The sequence below is a fragment of the Schistocerca cancellata genome, chromosome 4, assembly GCF_023864275.1.
Source record: "Schistocerca cancellata isolate TAMUIC-IGC-003103 chromosome 4, iqSchCanc2.1, whole genome shotgun sequence".
NCBI classification, from domain to species: Eukaryota; Metazoa; Arthropoda; class Insecta; order Orthoptera; family Acrididae; genus Schistocerca; species Schistocerca cancellata.
Window position 1 is genome coordinate 191835465 of NC_064629.1, and position 15809 is coordinate 191851273.

Sequence of the window (15809 nt, forward strand, 5' to 3'; positions counted from 1 at the left end):
CCTCAGTTGGACCAGCGTTCGTGCCGGACGTGCAGACCGCGTGAGACGACGCTTCATCCAGTCCCCAACATGCTCAATGGGGGACAGATCCGGAGATCTTGCTGGCCAGGGTAGTTGACTTACACCTTCTAGAGCACGTTGGGTGGCACGGGATACATGCGGACGTGCATTGTCCTGTTGGAACAGCAAGTTCCCTTGCCGGTCTAGGAATAGTAGAACAATGGGTTCGATGACGGTTTGGATGTACCGTGCACTATTCAGTGTCCCCTTGACGATCACCAGTGGTGTACGGCCAGTGTAGGAGATCGCTCCCCACACCATGATGCTGGGTGTTGGCCCTGTGTGCCTCGGTCGTATGCAGTCCTGATTGTGGCGCTCACCTGCACGGCGCCAAACACGCATACGACCATCATTGGCACCAAGGCAGAAGCGACTCTCATCGCTGAAGACGACACGTCTCCATTCGTCCCTCCATTCACGCCTGTCGCGACACCACTGGAGGCGGGCTGCACGATGTTGGGGCGTGAGCGGAAGACGGCCTAACGGTGTGCGGGACCGTAGCCCAGCTTCATGGAGACGGTTGCGAATGGTCCTCGTCGATACCCCAGGAGCAACAGTGTCCCTAATTTGCTGGGAAGTGGCGGTGCGGTCCCCTACGGCACTGCGTAGGATCCTACGGTCTTGGCGTGCATCCGTGCGTCGCTGCAGTCCGGTCCCAGGTTGACGGGCACGTGCACCTTCCGCCGACCACTGGCGACAACATCGATGTACTGTGGAGACCTCATGCCCCACGTGTTGAGCAATTCGGCGGTACGTCCACCCGGCCTCCCGCATGCCCACTATACGCCCTCGCTCAAAGTCCGTCAACTGCACATACGGTTCACGTCCACGCTGTCGCGGCATGCTACCAGTGTTAAAGACTGCGATGGAGCTCCGTATGCCACGGCAAACTGGCTGACACTGACGGCGGCGGTGCACAAATGCTGCGCAGCTAGCGCCATTCGACGGCCAACACCGCGGTTCCTGGTGTGTCCGCTGTGCCGTGCGTGTGATCATTGCTTGTGATCATTGCTTGTACAGCCCTCTCGCAGTGTCCGGAGCAAGTATGGTGGGTCTGACACACCGGTGTCAATGTGTTCTTTTTTCCATTTCCAGGAGTGTATATCAGATGGGTTCTCCCTGTAGACACTCGGGTGGCCTGGCCTGTGCTGACATCACCATGGAAGGAGGGGGAAAGAGAGAGATATGCAGGAATTCCCACCAAAGGTTCCTGCAGTAGGCCCCATTGTGGCTGTCTGGGATGGAAGGTGGTGGCATTTGTGGGAGTCCAGGCTGATTGATGGAGTCTGTGGTGCAGCTTGGGCCAGCCTGCAGGGGAGTGGATACTGGATGTGGTGGAGATGGAACCAATGCTGTGCTATGGCCAACTAGTTGTCGGTGCGGGCATGGCAGGTTCAATTGTGGTATCAACCCGAGGCCTATGCTCATGATGCCATTCTATTGCCTACGTTCTGCACATTCCCCATTGTGCAGTGTGGAGCAGCTTCATTACATGGGGGCAGAGCATGGAAGGTACTACCACGTGGCATTCAGCATAGTCCCTAGCCAACAAACTGGCCCTCTCAGTGCTGTTAAGCCTTTACTGTAAGGAAAGATGGGTGTACCATTCCAGGCTGGTGTCCTTAGGCAAGTGCTTCAGCCAACCCCACCACACAGCACACAAAATCTTGCAGAGGAGCAGATTACAGGCTGTTTCTGTTGCTACTTCATACACTGTAATTGGAAATTCATTAAGAGTGTATTGCTGATTTGCATCTAATGCAGAAAACAGTGGCTTGTGCCTATCAAATTCGGCATCTTGGCTGCACAGCAATTGGGAAAGAGCATCAGTATGGAGTGCTGCATGGTGGGCCAATAATTGATCTCATAGTTACTTATGACCAGTGCTCACACTTGCAACCACTGCACTGTTTTATAGGGAAGTTTTGAATTGGAGCTAAACTGATTCGTTTTGGCCTTCCACCTGAGGTTGGCATCCTATCTCATGGGGGCATCATGCTGCTTAGGCAGGATGACCTTCATAGTCAACCCATCTCCCTGACTACCTGTCTTCAAGCTGTTGCTGTTTGCCCCTTTCTTCCCCACCTGACTTTTTCCTTTTGTGCCATTTATCTTCCTTCAGCTTATTGGGCAGCTACCTCCACTGTTTTTGCTACTCAGTGACCTTTCTGACTCCTCGCACACCTATTCCCATTTGGACCTATCCTTTTGCACTGCCCGGCTTGCCCATCATCTTGAGTGGTCCGTTCTTTCTGATGCCTACTAGAGTGACCATTTCCCGTGTGCTCTCCATCTGCTGACTCCTACCCCATCCACATGTATGCCCAAATGGCAGCTTACTAAGACTGATACTCCTCCCTGGTGACCTTCGCAGAACAAGATTTACTCAGTTGTGATGACCAGGTAGACTATCTGACAAACGTTATTCTTACTGCTGCAGAACGTTCCATTCCCCGCACTTCCTCTTTACCACATTGTGTCCCAGTCCCTTGGTAGACTGAGATGTGCTGCAATGCAATTTGTGCATGGAGACGTGCTCTCTGCATTTTTAACCACCACCCTACACTGGAAAACAGCATTCATTATAAACAGATGTGTGCAAAGTGTCGTCGAGTTCTCTGGGATAGCAAAAGAGCTAGTTGGATATCGTTCACTAGTTCTTTTAACAGTTCCACACCTTCCTCTGTTGTGTGGGCCAACCTCTGATGGCTCTCTGGAACCAATATCCATTTCCGGCCTGACAGTAGGTTCTGCTGTCATCGTGGATCCTGTTGCTACCTTCAACACCTTGGGCCGCCGTTTTGTGGAAGTTTTGAGCTCTTCCCACTATCACCCTGCCTTTATCAATAGGAAATGAGTGGAGGAGGCTCAGGTGATACACTTTTCTCCAAATCGTGAGTGCTACAATGCCATCTTCACTATGAGGGAGCTAGATCATGCTCTCAGTTCATCCCAGTCCTCCACCCCAGGGCCAGATGCTATCCACATTCAGATGTTGCAGCACCTCTCTCTTGCAGGAAAGCACTTTCTGCGTAACACATACAACTGTATCTGGGCTGAGGGCACATTTCCTGGACACTGGCGTGAAGCCATAGTCATACCCATGCCTAAGCCCGGTAAGGACAAAAACCTTCCTTCTAACTACTGCACCACCTCTCTTACCACCTGTGTTTGCAAGGTGATGGAATGTATGATTAATGCCCAGCTGTGGTGGTTTGAATCTTGCCATTTACTCACGAATGCACAGTCTGGATTTCGAGAGCAGTGTTCTGCAGTTGACCATCTCGTTAGTTTGACCACCCATGTCATGAATGGTTTTCTGCGGAAATCCCAGACTGTGGCCACGTTTTTTCAATTTGGAGAAGGCCTACGACACCTGCTGGAGAACTGGTATCATTCGTACTCTTTACAGGTGGGGCTTCTGTGGGCGCCTGCCCTGTTTTCTTCGGGCATTTTTACAAGACCAAGTTTCCAAGGTGCGTGTGGGTTCTGCTTTGTCAGACACCTTTATTCAGGAAAATGGTGTGCCTTAGGGTTCCGTCCTGAGCATCATCCTCTTTGCTATTGCTACTAACCCTATCATGAGCTGTCTCCCACCAGGCATCTCCAGTTCCCTTTTTTTTATGAATTTGACATCTATTGCAGTTCTCCATGGACCTGCCTCACTGAGCAGTTCTCCATGGACCTGCCTCACTGAGCAGCGTCTTCAGTGCTGTCTTGATCATCCTCACTCCTGGAGCATCGCCAATGGCTTTCACTTTTCCTATGACAAAATCATTTCTGGCCGCACAAATGGTTTCTCCCACCATCTCTACATCTTGGGCCTGTTGCCCTTCCATTCATTGACACTACAAAATTCCTGGGGCTCATGCTCGATTGGAAACTCTCTTGGTCCTCCCATGTCTCTTACCTGGCAGCCCACTGTACACAATCCCTCAATGTCCTACATGTCTTCAATGGTACTTCTTGGGGTGCTGATTGAACCACCCTCCTCCGTTTGTACCGGTCCCTTGTCCATTCGAAACTTGACTATGGGTGCTTTGGTTATGCATCTGCATGCCTGTTTCTTCCGCTCCGTCTCAACGCTATCCATAATCGTGGTATGCATTTGGTGATAGGCAACTTTTACACCAGCTCGGTTGAGAGTCTGTATGCTGAAGCTGCTGAGCTACCATTGTCCTACTGCCGTGACTTTCTCCTGAGCAGGTATGCATGCCATTTGTCTGCCATGCGTGGCCCCCTTTCCTATGCCTCCTTCTTTGATGATTCCTTCAATCATCAGTATGGGGCTTGTCCCTCTTCTCTGTTACCTCCTGGAGTCTGCTTTCGCCACTTGTTACAGTGGCTTAACTTCATCCTGCCTGCAACTTTCCCCGTGGGTGTGAACCCTTCACTACCTTGGCTTCGTGAGTGGCCGACGTTAACCTCGGCCTTCATTCACTTCCTAAGGACACTACTCCAGCCTTTGGCACCCGTGTCTTTTGATATCAGCTTCCAGTGCACTCCTCAGTATTTACAACCGAGCTTTTCACCTTGTATCATGCTGCGGAGTACATCCGATGACACAGCCTTTCCAATTGTGTCCTCTGCTCAGACTCACTCAGCGCCCTCCAAAGTCTCTGTGCGCTGTACTCTGCTCATCACTTAGTGCAGCGGGTATAGGAAAACTATCACTTGCTCACTCTTGGTGGAGCCAATGTCATGTTTCTGTGAGTCCCTGGTCATGTCGGTCTGCCAGGAAACGAGGCTGCTGCCAAGGCTGCAGTCCTCTTACCTCAGCCCACGAGTACCTCTATTCCCTCCGATGATCTCTGCATTGTATTCTGTCAGGAGGTGGTGTCCCTTTGGCATCGCCAATGGTCATCCCTTCACGGGAATAAGCTTCAGCATATTATGCCTCTTCCACTGCCTTGGATGACCTCTCGGCCCTCCCACCAAGAGGAGATTATTTTAACTTGGCTGCGTATTGAGCACTGCCTTTTTAGCTATTGTCATTTGCTCAGTGGCACTGCCCCACCACTTTTTACGCATTGCGCCCAAATTTTAACTGTCCGCCATTACCTGCCTTGTTTAGATGTCTCCTATTCTTTCCACTGGGACTGACAAATAGTCATTTTCCTTGTCTATCTGTTTACGTTCTATAGTCTTGACTTGGGCATGTATGACCTCAGTTTTTTTTGTGCCCTAAAACAAAACAAACTGATGATGTAACTCCCACACTTTGTGACCTACCTGATACTACTTTACCTTGCTCATGCATGGCTAAAGGCAGTGAACAAGCTTTACAAAGCTTAGTTACTGCCAATTGCTTTAAGGATATGTGGGCCTGGAACTCTGTTGCACAACTTAATGGGTTGGTTCAAACAGCCACTAAAGTTGCGCACACAACATATCAAGTTCTGTGAATGGGATTGCAGATGAAACTAGATAAAACTGGTACTAAATTGGAAAAATAAAGTGTAAAAGCATCTAGAAATATTTTAGTTGTCATCCAAGACTTGACTATAAGCAAGGTTAGTTACCAAGCTACATTTTTATACTTAGCTTCGACAACAATCTGACCCCACACCAGGATCAACTGGCGATCGTATGCTACTACTTTACAATGAGGGTACTACAACTGCAAGGAGCCAATGTGCTGATGTGTGTCCTCACCAATCAAAGACACAGCCACACCTGTGTCCAACTGGAAATCTGCTGTCACTCCTTTAATTTCCAGTTGCAACATGAGATGCTGCACCCCATCTGCTACTGCCCTGGGTACCAGCAAGATAATGTATAGCATGCTGACTGCAATGTTGTTGATCCACACTGGTTGAGGCAGGCAATCACCAGATGCCCTGGTTTGTGGCATCCATATGACATCACAGAAAGGGTGCTATCTGGATATGATTTGATGGCACTAACTTGGTTTGGTCTTTTGACTTGCATGAGCCTCCACTCACTTTGAGATGCACTGATGGTGAACAAAGTGCTTCCATTTGTGTGTATGTCTATCAATGATGAGGACAGGGGATCACTAACGCTAACTACCGAATCCCATGTCATCTTACTACCAGACAAATAAGAGCTTGGTAAATCAGATGATGATAGTTGGAAATCATCAGCTGAGTGCAGATCAGAGTAATGACTAACACTGCTTATGGTGTTGACACCAGAGGGATCACAAAACATAGCTTTCGCTGACACAGTTACTTTGTGAGCTTTGGCAGTTTGTAACACATCATTCAAATTGGGATCAGACACCTCTAAAGCCTACTCACTAATTTCTCAACCAGAAGCAAGATGGATAATAACATCATGGATTAAGGAATCAACATATGATGTGTCAAATTGTTTACAGGAAAAATCACACTTGCATGTCAAGCCTTAGAAGTTAGCAGCTTATGCTGCACAGGATTGTTTACGTTGCTTAACACATTGATTAAATTTGAACCAGCTGCAATGACATGAGTTTAGTGACCGTAATAGCCACAAAGATAACCACAAACATCAGAAAAAGTAAAAACTACTGGCATCAAAGAGAGGGCATAATTTTTGCACCACTGCATCAGTTTACTCCTAGAAGACAGTTTCAGTGCACACTAATATTCAGGGTCAGTTATTTGACTTGCCTTGTAGTGGAGAACAAAACAACATAAATAGACCTTCCAACTCTCATCTGCCTCAATGAAACAAGTGAAAGATGGAGTGGAAGGCAAGCAAAATGCATCTGATGACTGTCGGTGTTGCGGAAGCTGTAAAAGCTGTGTCTGCTGTTGCTGGTGGAATTCCCATTGTTTTCCTTGCTGTTGCTGCTGGTGCTGCTGCTATCACAGCTTCAGATACTTGGGGTCCATGCCACGCTGGAATAGCTGCTCAGTGAGAACGTCCTTATAGACATTCTTCTATCCTACTCTGTGTAGGTAAAACACAGTTTAAGATAATCCACATTGATGGTAACATAGAGACTGGCAGAGTGTAACAGCTGGTTCCAGAGGTAAATGACAACAGACATCATGAAATGAACAGATAACCAAACCAAGTCCAGTGCATAGCAAAGTCATCATAAGCATACACATCAATCCAGAGAGCAATCCAAATCATCAAATCACTAAAGTAAATCAGGCAAGGTCATGACTCTACTATCAAATGGCATATGACTAAAGGCTTCAGTGATTAGTGAGAGACTGGGCAGCAAAGCTGGGATGCAGTATTTAGCAGTACTCACTAATCAGAGGGTTGTGCCACCTCAAGTGCTCTCCAAGGTGGCTATGCCTCATGCAGGTGCAAGCCGAGGTTGTCGCTGGAGCCTGAGTACCTCTGACATGTTCACGCTATGAATACCCAAGCTAGACAGGTAATGTGAATCACCGTCAAACACTAAAATTCCTTCAGAAGATCATGATCAGTTTTCTTCCCCATCCTTCCAAAATCTATGCTTGTGCTCTGTCTCTGATGACCTCACCACCAATGAGACAGTACACAATAATCTTTCTTTTTTCAATTGGAGCTTCCAGTGCCACATATGAGATGTCCACTATTGTTAGTGCACCACAATAAAATTCATTTCATTTGCAGTTTTCAAGTAGGGAAGTATAATCCATAATTGAGTATTGCCAGCAGCCTATTTAACTGTCACCACAAAAAGTGACACCACAAAAAGTGAAACTTCCTGGCAGATTAAAACTTTGTGCTAGACTTAGACTCAAATCTGGGACCTTTGCATTACTGTCTGAGCTATTCAAGCACAATCATGACCCACATTCATAGCCCTACTTCCACCAGTACCTCATCTCCTACCTCCCTAACTTCAAAGAACTTCTCCTGCATACCTTGTGGAACTAACACTCATTTCTTCCAGGAGAGCATGATATTTTCCAATTTTCCTCAAGATCGTCTTTACATTCTTTAGAAAATACAGGGAAAGATAGTGAGAGAGAATTATGAAATTTCACATGCAACAGAATGCACCACCCTCACTAAATTCATAAAATTTTGTATCATATTGTGAATATCAAATACAAGAAATGAAAAATTTTAACAGGAAACAAGAAAGTTATCCACTACTTGAGAGAAAAGGAGTACTGAAATTAATGAAAAAGTTGATGGTTCCAGACACATATATTGTAACTGAGCAAGATGGCACAAAGATTAAGATATTGGCATTAAAGTGGAGTTCAAATCTCCACCCAGATTGAGGTTTATTGTCGCTTCCCTAACTCACTTCAGGTGAATGCTCAGATGGTTACTTTGAAAAGGTCATGAGCAATACTCTGTCCCTTCCTTGTCAATCAGAGTCTGTCAGCTATCTTGGATGATCTTATCATCACCAGGACATTAAATCCTCACTTTCCTTCCTTCTTTGTTTTATATTTCAAACAAAAAACTGATGAGGCATTGAGTTGCAGACAGAGACAAATGAAAAACACTAGTAAAATATTTATCATTATTCCATCCTGGAGTTTTCCTTGTTTGAAAAAATGGTTCTCGATTTTTTCAGAAATAATTTTATACATCAGAAAATCATTTTTTATGTGATATCAGTACAAGTTTTTCAACAGTTTTAATTTAACCAAAGAATTTTTATCAAGATATAAAGATACTGGTAAGACATTAAATTTTATTTGAGTTAGCATACCTGTATCTGCAAACTTGTTAGAAATTTGTAGTCTTCTCCAGTGCCTTTCATAAAAAATGAAAAGTTCAAATTATTTTCTGTTCATTTGTGTCCCATCCACCAATATTTTAGAAAGGACAACAGTTTCCTCCTGGACTGTCATTGAAAGTGTTTATTCATGATTCTTGGCAGCTACTGAATAAGAAAAAAAAATTTGATCAACCTCTCTCTATCACTGGACTTCTATTTATTCACTTCACAACCAGTTTCTGAAAACTAGCCTCCATCATCAGGTGCCTAGCAAACAGGAAGGAATTTTGTAACTATTTACATTATCATTAAATATGACTAATATAAAATACAATTATGATGTATTAATTTGATCTAATGTAACACCAAATATTTTCTATGTTTCTTCTTGTAGAGTAGACACCTGATCATGGAAGGTAGCCATCCAAAAATAGTTGTCAAGTAAATAAATTAAACTACAGTGGCAGAGATTATTTTTTTATTTTTATATAGTCAAATCAACATTAACAGAACAGAAGTTCCATACCTCCAAATATAGGAAGCAGAGAATTTTAATTTAGATGAAGTACAGCCCAATTTTTCCTGCCAGTTTTTTGTTGGATGCTATAGGTCCATCTAATCAGTAGAGACATGGTAAGCATGTTACCTTCAGTGTTGATGTGGTGTACATGAGCTACACAATGTGCAGTCATTAATTCCAAAAGATTTCTCATGTGAAGCAGAAGTCCAGTTATTTTCCCCCACTCGAGAGATTTTAGTTTCTCAGTTGAAAATATGTTTCTCCATTTATGCACTGCATACGAGAGGAAATTATAATATTTACATGTACTGAATGGAGAAATTTGTGTTTCAGCAAGCATATCACGCAGCCACGGTGATCCGTCAAATGCAGCGGATGGCTCTGAGTGGAAGTAGCTCTGGACGCAGCCCTGTGCCAGCTCGAACCTGCCTCAGTGAAAGCCTTAATGGCTCTCCTCGAAATGACTAGCATGTCCTGTCTTTGTTGTACAACATTGGAATATCTGTTTCAAGGCCTTGAACTGTTCTAGTTTACACTCCAAATGTATATTGGTGCTTTTCTTTCTGAATAGTCTCTTAAGTGGGCAATTCAAATTTCTGAATGTGTGCGACAAAGATCTGAAATTCTGATCTGTGGCAATTACATTAACAAATCTCATAACAAATCAGTATGATATTAGTATTTACTTGATTTTAGTGCACATATGAAAAAAATTAAAATTTCTGTCCTGTTTTTATTTTTATATATATATATTATTTCCTTATCATGTAACTCATGTGGCTGCTGGCTCATATACCATGAAAGAAAAAGCACAAAATAATGCTTTACTTAAAAGCAAATTGCTAGCTTGCTGTGATGGAACTCTTTATGAAAGAAGTGTAAAATTAAATTACTCAAAGTTTCTTTTCAGTCGCAATGTACTGATGAAATAAATGTGCTCCTATGTGGTATATTTCTTGACAGTGGCTGATATGTATCATAGTGATGTAGATGTGGTAAATTTGGGTCACAAGAAGAGTTTCTTTTCAAAATAGTGCATAAGTTTAACATCACTTCTTCTGATAAATTTGAACATAAACTGTCGTCCTATCCAAATGTCAAAAATGCATGAACAGAACTTTCAGCTGATCATTTTTCCTCTAGAAACAATGAAATATTAAAGAAAATTGTGTATATTGGTACAAATTCTGGAAGAATTGGTCAAATATAAGGATGGAATGGTTTGTGCAACTGGGAAAGGCTGATAACATTGTGTCCTCCAAATTTTTTCCACTTACAATCACAGTCATTATGGCTTTTTAAGGTTGGCATGCCACATATGTTAATCAGCAGCCCTGCTTGCTCCCCCAGTCAGTCAGGCAACCTATTTGTGGCGTATTGAAATGAAAAGGCAAACTTTATGATGTGTTGGTATTAGAACTTATGTAGATTCTTTCTCACTTTAGGGTTGACACAGACAATATTAACTTGTCTGAATGTTGTGTGTTGTCTACTGAATAGCTGTAAAAGAAGTGGAGATGGTGAATATGGCTTGAATAGTCAGTCCCTCACTGAAAGTATGATAAAGTAACTGCTACTTTCTCATGAACACAAAATTTAAGTATGGTAAGCCTGTTTACACTTGAAACAATCAGATTCACCAAAAACCGAGTTAGTAGAAGATTACTTAACTGTTGTGTCATACTCTTAATTGTAATGTCAGTGCTGCATAATACTGCTGAAGACTACCTCAACTGAATAAAACTTGAATATCTTTTTCTCATTACTGGTATAAACAATCCTCATTTACTTTAATGACAATAGTGACAAGTCATTAACAAGCTAGCAACTTATTTACTTCTTAAATGCAATGTAAAATGATTGATATACAATAAAACTTCCATTTATGTACACTGTTATGTTACAAGCAACTGTAATGGCCTGGAGCCACCCACACCTCCTTGCATGCCAGTTACAAAAATTAAAATATTTATATCTGTGCATAACGTTTACATTGAATTTCGACATGTTCTACTTATTTTTGTGTGTACATTAAACAGTGCCCTAACCTTCAAAGGACAGCCAACATTTCCAGCTGAACTCTCCAGCAGCTATTGGCATAGGTAGCAAAGAAGGGTATCGCTGCTTTCACTATTAAGAGAGAGGGAATGGATTATTCCAGGAACAAATGCTCCAGTGGATATACACAGTGTAAAGAAAACATACTATACAGTACACTGCTGCAGGCATATTACAACTAACCAAAAATTATTTTTTACTTCATTTAGGGAACTAACTGTATTGTCATTGGCCTAGTAGTAGCAGTAGCTCTAGTGGTATAAGTAGTTATTAGTGGTAATTAAGGATTGTATAACAGTTTCTGAATTTACTTGTCTTTTAATATGAAACAGGTTAAGGGAAATCTTGACCATGTGAGCTTGACAGGTGGTGGCAGCTCTTTCTTTTGAAAATGCCTCATGTTATAATTGAGTTGGAGAATTATAGTAGTTATAAAATAACATAAAAAGAGTAATGTGCTGGGAATAGTAGGAACAAATGTTTACTGTTACAAACTTCGTTATTTGTGAAATAGAGAAACTTTCAAAGGCAAGTTGTTCATCAAGTGAGAACATCTAGTATCATTATTAATTAAAATTTAAGGTGTTTGGTATAAGATATGTTTGCCTTGATTCACAGTCTGCTGTAAATTGCACTCTCTCTCTCTCTCTCTCTCTCTCTCTCTCTCTCTCTCTCTGTCTCAACTATTAATCATTCTCATAGCATGTGAGCACGTGTGGGGGATTATCTATCATATTTTCTTCTACTTTACGTTGTTGGCTGCTTGAATTCATTTTAATTCGGTAACATTTTATTAGATGCACAATCAATCTGACTGTAAAATCACTTATATTGTCCACTTTGAACGTTTCACAGTTTTGCTTTCTTTATTCTGTATTTCCAGAGTTCATGTGCTCTAACATAAAATAAGTGGTTTGAGGTGAGCAAGTTTGCAATGAGGTTTTATCTGGCTGTGCTCTACCATTAATGATATCTGTGTTAGTAAATCAATACAGAGACAAAGACATACACCTTTTACTGCAAATTCACTGCTAATTGGGTGATGTTAGGAAGTCATCAGTTCAAGGCACACACATTTTCCATTTTTTTGGGTATCTTCATGTATGAAATAACATTTTTTTTTAACATTGCACAACCAATTGTGCTTCTAAGCACTGTATGTTCCACATTTACAAAAAAGTTATCTTGCTTCAAACTTAAGAACAAGAGCCAAAAGTGTGTGGTAGACAGGTAATTATCCTCTCTCTGACTGTCAAGAGTGTGGGAAACCTCATGGTCTAAAGCATTGTTTCAATCTCAAATGTAGTTCTATTCTTGCATATAATATGCAACTCCATTCAGAGGTGTGTCTGAGTAACTCAAATTAATAGTGTGCATCAGGTAATCTGTACCCGCATATAGGTAACTATTAGCTGAAGCTTCAGAATAAAGTAATATACAACTACCACGTCTAAACGGAGTAAAAGACTTTACCTATTTTTGAAATGTGTGTTCACACATTCATTTTTATTTCCATTGCAACTGAAAAGGTCGCAGTACAAGGATGCTGGTATTAGTAGAAGCAGATAAATCTAGAGCTGCTTCTTGAGAATTTCAAATTTGAAAAAAAAAATCTAACTCTTCATATCTCTAGACCATGTACTTGTCTTTAGTGACATTACAACAAGGTTTAAGCATTTAAAAATGTAGTATATATCCATTTTATGATGTTATATGTCAGCATATTTTATTACCCAATGTATATATTATTAATGGCCTTACCCTGTATGTAGAGGTTTTGATTATTACAGTTACAGAATAAGAGACAGAAAATGACTATGCAAAGCACTCAGGCATTCAGTCCACTAATTCATTTACAAAGCTGCTGGCAGAGAAAGATATGTGCACTTTTAATGTTATCATTCATATTTATCCTTACTTTTGTTTACTTTTAAGGGCATAAAGTTACAATTTTTTCTTGGTTAGGCTATGTAATACTTACCATAACCATACAACAACATAAAAATACATGTTATCCACCAAGATTATGAATATGTTCCATTTTTGTCTGTGTGTACCTTATAGTAAGAATATATAACTGATGAAACAAACCACAGAGAAAATACTGTGGGCTTTATTTTATATGCAGTTTGCAGCACTGAGTTTAGTTTGATCTGAAGATTTCTGTGACTCTACTGCGCAAATTGTAAATCGTGTCATGACACAAACTTAATCATACATCAGTGCTTTAGCATACTACAACATTCTTTTCGGTGGACTTGAATTGTACTGTTATCCTGATTTCAGTCAAAGAGGGAATAAACATATATTTTTATGCTAGTTAAAGAATGTGCTGAAGGCTATACCTTCAATAAAGATAATTTAACATAAAAGAATAAAGACAAAATGATGAAGGGTCAGAAAAAAAGAAAGGAGGAGCATGGAAAATGACAATCTGCATCAAAAAAGTGAAATTTGTGAGGAACAAAATATGTTTACTGATACAATTTGAGATTTAAATAAATAAATTTAATCGTCTCATCTGATTTCACTCTGTTTTTGATATCTTCAAATTCAGTATTAAAGTTCTCATTGTTTTAACTGAAACTAGTGTTAGACATTACTTCAATATGCCAGAATTATTAGAAATTAATTGTTATCCACATATCGAACATGATGCTTATGTCACAGGAATCTTGTATTGTAGCTACCCCCAACAATAATAAACTTTAAAAAAGGAAACAAAAAAATATCAAACTGATTCTTTAAATCAAAGCATGGAATTCCAAGGGGGCTGTGCTATTCCTCTAGTTCATTACTGACTTGAGATGTATGTATATATTTAAAACAATAATGATCAGGACTAATGAGTATGTTTCATGTATTTTAACTGAAGTTGATGTACTACTACATTGTATGTAAACTACCCATGTGATAATTTGTGTGTATTAAATTGCTTATAAAGTTTCCATAAACCAGCATTATCTTTAAACTATTTTGATACCTAATCAAATACAGTTTTACACACCTCAAGGAAGCATTACATAATAACTCAGAGATATTTTATTAATGTATGTATTTTGGATGCACAAAACATGGTGCAGTCATGTCAGAGGTGACATCTACATCCTTTTCTTTGACCAGACAACTGGCTCTTCCACCCACTAACATGAAAGTCTTCTGCTTAATTTAGATTCTAAATCACAATGCAAACTGACATTTTTCACACATACAGATATGAAAGGATGGATGAGAATTCCTCTTGGATGCTTCTAAAGAAACATTGCAAAATATTAATGAATCCCTTAAAGCATCTCAAGGAAAAAGTAATGCTGTACTATCTTCAGCACACATGTAAATCAAAATACAATGTTAACAATGTAGGAAAAGATAGATTGATGCTTACCAGGAAGAAGACATGTTAAGTTGCAGACAGGCACTTAGACAAATCTTTCAGCCACAGCCGTCATCAGCAAAAGAAAACACACACCATCCATACACACAGGCAAGCACACCTCACGCACACGACTGCCAATTCCGACAACTCGGGCCAGAATGCAGCTACCCCGTGGGATGGAAACAGCAATCTGGAGGGGGCAGGGAAAGGGGAGGAGAAGGGATGGTAGTGTGTGGGTGGGAGAGAGAGGAACGCTATCTGGTGGACTTAGCAAGGACTAGAATGCCAACAGGCACAGTGTCGGGAGGTTGTGGCAGGGAGATGGGGAAAAAAGAATTGAAAAGGGAGAGGATTGGGGAAAGATGGGTAGGTGCATTGACAGAAGGCAGCAAACAAAGAGGTTGGAGACAAGAATGGGGAGTAGATGATAGGACAGGGCTGGAACTGTTGGGTGAAAGGTGTGGGGACAGTATGTTACCATAGGTTGAGGCCGGGATACTTACGGGAGTGGAGAATATGTTGTAGGGATAAGTTCTGCTGCAATCATTGCACAGCTTTGTATATTAGTATGACAACCAACCAGCTGTCCACCAGGATGAATAACCATTGCCCAATTGCCAAGAGCAAAGTAGACCACCCTGTGGCACAGAATGCAGCTGAACAAAACACACTTAATTTCAGTGGCTGCTTCACTAGCCAAGCCATATGGAGTCTCCTCTCCACCACCAGTTTTTCTGAACCGCGGAGATGGGAGTTACCCTTACAAACTGTTCTCCACTCCCATATTTATCCTGGCCTCAAACTATGGTAACATACTGTACTCACACCCTCCCCTCAACAGTTTCCACCCCATCTGTCCTATCATCTCCTCATTCTTGTCTCCCACCCTCTTTGTTTGCCACCCTCTGCCAACAGACCTGCCCATCTTTCCCCATTCCTCTCCTCTTCCACTAATTTTCCCCCCTACCTCCTTGCCCCACAACATCCTGATGATGCACCTGTTGGCATACTAGTCTCAGCACACACATCCAGACAGCATTCCTTTGTCCCCCAACCCATACACTACTATCCCTTCCCCTTCACACTTCTACTCCACATGACAGTTACATTCTGGCCCAACTGCCAGAGTTGGTGGTCATGTGAGGTGTGTGCGCTTGTGTGTATGA

General features: G+C 41.8%; 1 protein-coding gene across 1 annotated transcript in view; it reads left to right on the forward strand.

Moving 5' to 3' along the window:
• Positions 1 to 14221, forward strand: part of LOC126185185 (calcium/calmodulin-dependent protein kinase type 1-like) — a gene marked incomplete at its 5' end in the record, with an annotated part of 455847 nt that extends 441626 nt beyond the window's left edge. Inside the window, one exon of the mRNA XM_049928045.1 lies at positions 9543 to 14221. Within this exon, the coding sequence (XP_049784002.1) occupies positions 9543 to 9677 (135 nt within the window). The remainder of the gene's footprint in view (positions 1 to 9542) is intronic.
• Between the last annotated feature and the right edge of the window lie 1588 nt (positions 14222 to 15809).